Source organism: Pediculus humanus, genomic scaffold, assembly GCF_000006295.1.
Source record: "Pediculus humanus corporis 1103172108318 genomic scaffold, whole genome shotgun sequence".
NCBI classification, from domain to species: domain Eukaryota; kingdom Metazoa; phylum Arthropoda; class Insecta; order Psocodea; family Pediculidae; genus Pediculus; species Pediculus humanus.
Window position 1 is genome coordinate 1,651,243 of NW_002987887.1, and position 10,508 is coordinate 1,661,750.

The 10,508-nt window shown below is 25.8% G+C and overlaps 1 protein-coding gene across 1 annotated transcript; it reads left to right on the forward strand.

Annotated features, from left to right (window-relative positions):
- Window positions 1-6,005: 6,005 nt before the first annotated feature.
- Phum_PHUM605180 (uncharacterized protein) lies at window positions 6,006-8,297 on the forward strand (the record flags this gene model as incomplete). Its single annotated transcript, XM_002432888.1, has 4 exons — window positions 6,006-6,093; window positions 6,221-6,457; window positions 6,545-7,742; window positions 8,216-8,297. 4 exons carry the CDS (start codon window positions 6,006-6,008, stop codon window positions 8,295-8,297), a joined length of 1,605 nt encoding a protein of 534 aa, XP_002432933.1.
- Between the last annotated feature and the right edge of the window lie 2,211 nt (window positions 8,298-10,508).

Genomic DNA, 10,508 nt, shown 5'->3' on the forward strand with positions numbered 1-10,508 from the left:
TAATAATAATATTTTTTATTTATTGTTTAAAAAAAAAAAAAACAATTCGGGATTTTTTTTATTTATATAAATAAATAAATTTTTACTCACGTTGGAAAGAAAATTTTTTTTTACATATTCGCGATTCGTTCGTTTTTTAATCTCGTTTTTATTATTATCAACAATTCGTCGACTGATAATAAAATAATAATAATAATAGGGAGAGAGGAAAGGGAAAAGGAGAAAGAGAGAGAGAGAGAGAGAGATGGGGAAAAAAAGTGACTTTTCTTTTTTTTTATTTTAATTAAATGATTTAATATCTAAGTGAGTATAATATATTTTTATCATTATTATTATTATTATTATTTATTTTTTTTGTTTGTATGCACACATTATAAAAAATATTATTATTATTATTATTATTATTATTATTAAGATGATAAATTGAAAGAAGAACGAATAGAATATTTATGTTGGATTATTGTGAAAATTTTTCGTTATCGTTTTTACCGGTTTTCCGTTTAGATTTTCTTTTTCTTCTTTATTTATTTATCACGCATAATGCGTACACACACACACACACACACGCACATTTATACGTTAAATTTTCCATTGTGGGAAAAAAAAAAATTTTTATTGTCCTTGGGTTTTTAATCAATTTGATTTATTTTACCAAAAAAAAAATTTAAAAAGTGTGTTTAATATCAGGCCAGGTGATTTTCATTATTATTATTATTATTATTATTATTACTATCATTATTATCATTAATTATTATTATTAAATGAGTAATGCAATTTTATTAATTAAATTCGTTTCGAGAAGAAAATTTTCCGGTTAAGGACGACATAAGGGTTGAGAGAGAGAGAGAGAGAAAATTTTTTTTTTTTTTTTTTTTTTAATGTTCGTGCACACGTAATAAATCGTCACGTAAATAATGTGTGTGTGTGTGTGTGTGCGTGCGTGGGTGCGTGCGTGTGCGTGTATTTTTTTTTCGTAATAAAATCAAAGAATTTTAACGCGGAGTAATTTTTATAAAAAATTTTTTTTTTTTTGGAAAAACATTGCAAATAATTTTTTTTTTTTTTTTTACCACGAATAATAATAATAATAATAATAATAATATCAACAAACAAACAAAAAAAAATTATTTCAAGGATTGCGTGCGTTAAATAATTTTTTTTTTTTAATTAATGTTAATAATAATAATAATAATAATATTTTTTTTTAATATTATTAATTTATCAAATTGAATTTAAAAACAAAAACAAAAAAAAAAAGTTTTTGTTTATTTAATCAATATTTTTTTTTATTTATATATTAAAAGTTTCATATTAAAAAAAAAAAAAAAAATGATATTACGATAAAAAAGGGAAAACGTAATTGATTGCAGGGAATTTTCCAGAAAAAAAAAGAAAAAAAATTGTGACGTAATAAATTTTTTACAAATCTCCCCATTTTTTTTGTTTTTTTTTTTTAAATACCCTTTTTGTAAATTTTTTTTTTAATGAGGTCATCGAACTCTATTATCATTTAACGAAAAAGTAAAAGTGTGGGGAGGAGGGAGAGGGAGGGGAAATAAACAACATTTAAAAAATTATTATTATTATTATTAATATTATCATCACGTAAGGCGATGATGATAGGTTAGCTAACCTTTCCCCCCCCACAAATAAGATCAATACCTTTTCTTTTTTTAGTTAAAACAGTACTGAAAACTACGTCATAATTTGAGGTAGTCCCAACATTGTAATTTTTAATCAGCTGTTGTTGTTGTTGTTGTTGCGGTTGTCGCGCGCCAAAAAGAAAAATTTTCCCTTAACCAGATAAGGTTAATTTAATTAAAAAAAAAAAACTAACGTAATGTTTATATACGTACTTTTTTCCCCGGAAAAGTTGGGTTTAAGTTTAATAAATGATTTCCCATGAGAATAATATTAATTTTTACAGAAAATGGTTACGGGAATTATTAAGAAAACTAAAACATTGTACCCAACTTAATTATTATTTAATACCGTTGAAATTTCAAACAAAAAAAAAAAAAAAAAAAAAAAAAAATTAATTAATTATTAATTCAACTTTTCCTTAATTTATAATTTTTAATTTACTTCACGGCTCTTTTGTTAACCCGTTTCATTTTTTTTTAAGGTTCAATAATTTAAATCCTCATCGCCACGCCCCCCTACCTCCCCATCGCCTCTCCACCCCCACGTTAAAAAATTAAAAAATTCATTTGTTCCCTCCCCCCCTTTTTTTTTTTTGTTAAAAATCCTTTTCGCATAATAAAAATCGCCATTTTTAAACATTAGAAAATTTTAAAAATAATAATAATTTTTTTGTGGGGGGCCGGAGGGTGAGTGAGTAATTTTTAAAGTAATTTTTTGTTTGTTTGTTTTTGTTTAGATTATGTTTACAATCCGAAAGAAGCTCGCCTCCGTAAGGCACTACGTGATTGTTGGAAAGACAAAGGAAAAAATGCAACGAATGATAATCGTTTTTACAATGGTAAATCAAATGAAAATTGGTCTCCTCAAATTAATCAAAATCGTAAATTATTACCCATGGCAGTAAGTAATAGTAATCAATTAATATTATTATTATTATTTAGGGGGGGGGGATATGATGACGGTATCGATTATCGGTTATTTATAACGTATTGACCTAATTAAAAAAAAAAAATCGAACGCGGCGTTAAATGTGAGAATTTTATATACGTAATATCTTTTATATATAAATTTTCTCTCTCTCTCTCTCTCCCCCTCTCTCTCTCTCTCCCTCTCTCTCCATGTTTTTTTTTTTTATCTGTAAAATAATATTAAAAAAAAAAAAAAAAGGTTTTAAGCGAGCTTCATCTATCGATTTCACTCTCTACCGGTTTTTATTGACTTGCTTTTTAGAATATTTCCGTTGTGATCAGAAAAGTTTTCTCTCTCTCTCTCTCCCCCTCTTCTCCCCACTACTACTACTACCGAGATAAAACTTGTCAGATATTGAAAAAAAAGTAAATAAAAAAAAAAAAAAAAAAAATTTCCCATGTAAAAAAAAAAAGTTTAAAAGGTGAGCGAGATTTTTTTTTATAACCAGCAATGCATATACACATGCCCAGTACATACGTCATATTGATGGAACCCCCCCTCCCGTTCCTTGCCCCCCCTATTATTGGGGAGCATGCGCTTGTAAATTTTTTTTTGAGAAAATCTTTGTAAAAGCACGTGGACTCAATGCAACAAGCTGTGTCGTCTTCTGGGCGCCAAACCACTCATCAACAAAGCTTTGTAATTAAGGAAAAACCGTCAAAATTTCCCTTTTTCTTTTCCTTTTTTCCTTTTTGTTTACAAAGGAAAATTTTCCTTTTTTTTTTTGATTTCCTCGTGATTTGAAAAACTAGTTTTTTTTTTTTTTAAGTAATAAAATGATGTTAGTTTATTTTTTTTTATTTGACGCGTTGACTCTTTAATTAACGATTTTAATATCGATCGATGAATTTTCTTTCGCTTTTCTTTTTTGTTAGACAGGGGGATGGGGGTAGGGGAAAAAATGGCCACGAATCGATATATCGTGGGTGGTTGACGACATTTTTTGTTTTAAATTTCAAACGCTTACGTAAAAAAATTATGACGTCACACAAATTTCGAAAATTAAATGAGAGAAAATAATCAATTAATTAGAAGAGTTTGTTTGTTTGTTGGACTAACCCACGTTTCGAAAGGTTACGTTCGAACGAAAATAATTTTTTAACACCTGTGACGTAATAACGAATCGAAATTCAGGTATCGATGGATAGATTAAAATTTTTTTAAAAAAAGTTGGAAAAACGGATTTTTTTCAGGTACGATGAAAACATGGTCGATTTGAGTTACCAATAGTTATAACGAAATCAATAAAAATAAAAAAGAAATGTTAGTCGAACTGTTTATCACATTCTTTTCGATTGTAGGGTTAGGTTTTTCTAACGATTTTTATTGTTGCCATGGAAACGAGATCGCGGACGCCTGTTGCCATGGTAATTTGGGGCATTTCTCGCTATTCGGTCTAAAATGGAGAAAGAGAGAGAGAGAGAGAGAGAGGAAAATTTTTTTTTTTTTTTTACACAAAAAAAAAATTTTTTCACTCGTTACGACGAACCTTTTTTTTTTCCTTTTTTTCTTCCTTTTTTTTTTTGTTAGTGAGTTATGATCAAAGGAATGAAAAAAAAGGAAAAAAAAAATTTTTGTTCTCACACTCGAGTTTTTCAAATCGTGAGTTTTTCCCGGTTTTTCCTTATATCCCGAATAAAGAAAAGGAAAAAGGAAATAAAACAATTTTTATATTTACAATTTCATAAAAAATAATATTCAAGTTTATTTTATTCTTTTCATTGTTAAAAAATAATAATAATAATAAATTTTTTTTTTGGAAAAGTTTCCCTCGGATGCTGAACGAATGACGACGTTTAGAAAAAAAATTTTCCGTTAAAAATTTTCTTTTTTTTTCGCATACGTAATAATGCGTTTCCTCCATTTTCATTTTTTCCGTTAAAAAATTTTACTTAATAATAAAATAAAATTCAAAAAGAAAAAAAAATCTACGCTTGAATTATTCGAATATATTATTATTATTATTATTGAAAAAATTTTGGCGCCAAAATTAAACTTGTAACTATTTCGTAAAGAAACATCTTAACCATTTTCCAAAGGAAAATTAATGGAAAAATTTTTCTTGAAAATTTAATTGTCACCGTTATTGAAACTAATGAAAAAATAATAATAATAATAATAATAATAACAATATATATATCGTATAACGCTTCTAAAGATTTTTTTTATTTTCCGTTTAGTGACGTCATTTCCGTTTAAAAAAAAAAAAAAGAACAATTCAAAATGTAGAACAAACAACGATTCGTTCGTTTTACATGCCAAAATATATTTTTTATTTTTTATTTTCTTTTCTTTTGTTTTACTATTTTTCAACGTTTATGAACAAATAATAATAATAATGATAATGATGATGATAATACGTGTAATAATTACAATAATAATAATAATAATAATAATTTTTTGTTTTTTTTTTTTTTGTACGTCGAATTATATTATTATTATTATTGTTAATATTCAGTAGATCGTAAAATTTATATTAAATAAATTTTTGGCGCCAAAAAATTATTTTATTAAAAAAAAAAATTCTTTGAATTCTTTTTTACACATATTCCGAACTTTAATAATAATAATAATAATAATAATAATAATAATAATAATAATGATAATGATAATGATAATTTAATCATTTGTTTTTTTTTATTCTGCTTTTTTTTTATTGTTTTTAATTTCGGGATGATATTAAAAGCAAAAAAAAATTTTATTTACAAGTAAAATAATATATCAGACGAAAAAAAAATGGCGATCTGAGCATAATGATGATAATTATAATAATAATGATGATAATAACGATCGCGACGAGAGAAAAAGAAAAAATTTTTTAATTAAGGAATAATTTTTGATTTAAGAAAATATTATTATTATTATTATTATTATTATTATCAAATAATTAAATTGTGAATGAAAGCGGAAAAAGGAAAATTTTCCTTTTTTTTTTTATTTATAATATATGCATATATATATACATAAATTATCGATTGGAAAAAAATCAATAATCAATTTAATAAACAAAAAAAAGAAAAACGTTTTCTCTTATGTGACGTCATTGATTGATGCGAAAATAAATTAAATAAAGGAAAAAAGAAAAAATGTTGTTTAACTTTTATTATTATTATTATTATTATTATTATTATTATTATTATTATTATTATTCGATATAGAATTAAATTATGAAGATATCAAAGTTGCGAGAGTATTTATTTTTGTGTTATTAAAAAAAAAATTTAATAATAATAATAATAATTTTTTTTTTGTTTAAATAATTTTCACGATAGATAAACAATGTGGGGAACGTTAGGTTTTTTTTTTTTTAAGGGGGAGGGGGGGTTAACTTTATTGATTTTTGAATATAAAAAATTTTTTTTTTTTTTTTTTTTAAACAGAACGTGTCAAATATGACTTTTTCAATGGCTGCTGACGGTTATTCAGTCATGGAATCTCCTGCCTGGACAAATTCTTGGTGTCAATACAAGCAAAACCCAGGTACGTTACGAATAACTGGAAAAAAAAAATGAAGGAGGAGGAGGAAGAGGAAAGAAAAACGATAAAAAATTTTTTTTTTTTTCAGTGCCCTATTTCGGGCCACAGATGGGCGATTGCTATGGAAAAGGTCCCAATACGAGTTCAAATTATTCTAATCAAATTTATCATCCGGCAATGAATTTACCTCCACCGGAAGTTAAATCAATGGTTATAAACACGTGCAGGTCTCCTTTTGATAACAATAACGAACCGGAAAATAGTAAAGAACCACTTTCACAACTTCAAGAACTAACAAATGTCTTTTCAAATGTTGGATCATGCGAGAGATCCGTTGAAAATTGCGTTAAGGTAAGGTATTGTCATGGTATAAACCTGTGAATATAAAAATTTTTCCTGTCGTTAATGTTTTTATTTTTTTTTTTTTTATTAAAGGATTTTTCTTCTTCAAAAGTGACAGAGGGTACACCTGTCGAAAACAGTCCGATAATAAAAACGGAAGTTGAATCTTCAATAAATCACGATTCTGATTCCGGTTACGTAACCGATCATCCACAACCGATTGAAAATCATACCACTAAAGAAACAGGTTTAACGGAAAATTTAAGAAAACCTGGAGTGAGCGATGTTTTAATGGCGGAAAACAACGGAGAATCCTTTGTTGAAAATTTCGATAACAACAATCAGGGAAATTACATAAACGTCGAAGACATGTTTTTAGACTGCAATTTTCTATCGGGAGAAAAAAATTTTGATACGAATATAAATATGGAGTCTGGGGATCATGGGAAAAACGTATTACCCGGTTTTCATCAGGCGTTTGGTTCGACGGAAATCGGTCGATTTTCGAGAAATGATTTTTTTACAAATCCACCGGCGGAAACAGAAAAGGTAAGCCACAATAATAATGTAGAATCATGTCATCAAAATGATTTGGAACAATCATCAACGAGAAAAACCCGTACAAAATTAATTAGAAAATCGCGAAAAGTTAAAAATTCTTCAACGAGTAAAAAAATTGACGATACGGATTCGAAAAGGTTTATTTATTCTTCCGAAGATAATAATGTTATTGATAAAAAAAATGGCTGTGTCAAAAAAGGAAGGAAAACAATGAAAAATGATAGAAGTGGTGATACGTATAGACATCAGGGAATTAAAAGTGAAACAGAAACGTATTCGAGTTCCCCCTTCGGTTATTCACCATCCCTCCCTCATCCCTATGGTGGACAAACAGCATTGCCACATTATAGAGACGAATCATCCATTTCGTCTTATTACGGTCCTCCACCACCACCACCGCCGCCTCGAAATCAAATGTATCAAAACGTTGATCATCCGTGTGGAAATCAGTACCTGAGACAAGATGGAATGTTTTCAAATTCTTACGATGGAAATCAACACAGGACATTTGGACATTCGGAATATTCTTCTTCTTCGATGAACGGTTGTTATCCTTACGTTCGAAATAATTATTCTAATTATTCTAATTACGATTATCCATATTTTCGACCGTTTAATTTTCACATGATGGATCACAATGATAATTGGCATAATAATTCTAATTGGTCTAATCAGGGTTGGATGACGCCGACACAGCAACCCTCTTATAATTCTTGGACTAGTTCAACAAATATGTTTCCATTTATGAGGTTAGACTATTAAAATATATTTATTATTAGTTAATAATTTTATAAAAATAATTATGTTAATTTATTTAGGTATATATATATATATATAAAATTGTACAAAAATAAGTTGTTTGCTACAATTTTCGATAAATCGTTTTGTTTTGGGTTAAGTACGCATCAATTTAATAATTTCACATTTAAATAAAAAAAAAAAAAAAAAACACGACGTGCGTGCGATTATCAAGTTGGTAACAATGAAAATTTGATTCATTATAATTTTTTTTTAAAATTTAAAACCGTTACGATCGAAAATTAAATTTGATTGGTTGTAATTAAATGTTATTAAATTTTCATCCAATCAAAAAATTTCTCGTTGGAAATCGTAGCCAATGACGTTGCGAGTTTATCAATTTCCGTTTTCGATCGGCTTTTTACGTATTTCCTCGATAATTATACAATAATTATTATAAAATAAAATTTCGTTGATTAAACAGTAAAAAAAAAAATTTAATTGCCGTTCGTATAATTTTACTTTATGATAAAAAATCGTCGCACGTTGTGTGTAAATATTACTAATCCCACGTCGCCGACAGGTTATTAACACGACTAAAATTTTTATTTTTTATGTGCCTTCATTGATAATTCAACGTACGATTTTAACGTTTTCTTAATTTTAATAATAATAATTAAAAATTGTGGCAACAGCTTAATATATATTCGTATCTGATCTCATTTTAACAAAAATTTTAGTCACAAATCATTATTATTATTATTTAAAAAAAATTAATTATTTTACGCATGAGCGTGAGAGACTACACAGCATCGAAAAAATGCTCTCATCATCATCATTATTATTAAGAATATTTATTTAAATTATTATTATTATTATTTGTTAAATTCATAATGGATATGATAATTTTTTTTTATTTGCTTTCAAATAGTATTTATATAATTGTTGCTATCGTTTACTTCCTGTTTAATAATAATAATAAAACAAAAAAACTTCCCAATAACTGCTTCCAACAAACATATAAACAATGTTTAACTTCCACTAATTTTTTTTTTTTTATTTTAACACGCACGTACCACACACGCGTGCGTACACGTGTAAATTGTTTAAAAAAAATATTATTATTATTATTATTTACACGCAAAAAAAAAAAAATAATGGAACCGATCGATAATACGTTATCATACATACATAGATATTTATTTATTTATTTGTTATTTATTATCATGATGGCGGTTTCCATTTATTTATTTAATTACTGCCAATTAAAACTATTTATTTATTTATTTATTTATTTATTAAAAAACTGGAATCACGGGTAACGAATTTTCCTTATCAATAATAATTCCTTATCATTCATAAATATATTTATACATATATAAAAAAAATTCTTCCTCGATAATTAAAATCTTTAAAATATTATTATTATTATTTATTTATTATTTATAACCAATTATATTTATTATTATCATTATCATTATTGTTAATAAAAAAAAATTATGTATTAATTTGATTACATTTCGATACACACCCACACACGCATACACACACATATATATAAAATATATATTTTTGTATAATTGAATAACGCGATGATATGTAAATATTATTATTATTATTATTATTATTATTAATCAAAATATATTATAGTATGTATAATATATAATATATAATATATATATATAAAAAGATTTTTCATATCCGTGCCATATATATATATATATATATATATATATATATATATATATATATATATATATATATATATATATAGTGCGTGTAGCCATATTTATTTATTTATTTATTTATTTAATTTATTTATTTTTAATTTAAAGTGTCGTGACGTATATATGAGCATATTGTATATGTACATAAATTAGGTTAACGTTACCATAATTTACATAATAATAATAATAATAATATATAAATGTGTATGTATGCGTGAGTTGGATTGGTTTGTAAGACGTACGTACTACGTTAATCGGTAATAATTTTAAAAATTCGTTTAGTATTTATTATTATTATTATTATTATTATTATTGTCACGGTGAGGAAGGGACGAGCGTGTCCTTCACACGTGGTTTACACGTGAAAAAAATATTACCGAACGTTTTAAATTTTAGTTTTTAATTTAATTTTTATTTATTTGAAACTTGATAATGATAATGATATTTATTGTTATTATTATTAATTGAAATGTTTTTTATTTAATTGATTATGGGAGTGATAGATCGATGGATCGATCGATTAATCGATTTGATTAAATTCAAAAAAAAAAAAAACGTGTAGTAAAATTTTCTGTTGTGTGCGTGCGTTCGTTCGCGTGTGTGAAAATTTTATTTTCTCTCTCTCTCTCTCTTTCTCTTTCTTTCTCTATGAAAATAAATAAATAAAGATGGAGGGAGAAAATTATTATTATTATTTTTTTTTTTTTGTAAATTATTTAAATTGATGAGTTTGTGTAAAATTATAAACCGGATGTATAACAAAAAATTGTAAAGGAGGAACAAAAAGAAAAGAAAAAATTTTTTTTTTCGTTTGTTTGTTTTTGTTTTCGTTTGTATTTTTTTTTTTGTTCTCTGTATTTTTTTTTTGTTCTCTGTATTTTTTTGTATTTTCAGACCGTAATTAAAAATCAATTAATATCACCTGAACCTCATCCCTGGACCCTGCATCCCAATCCTTCAAATTATCAACCCAACACTTCGGATTCATCCGATTATTTTAACGAACTTTGCGATATTGACGAATCTCTTCTTTCCTCTCATATTATACTA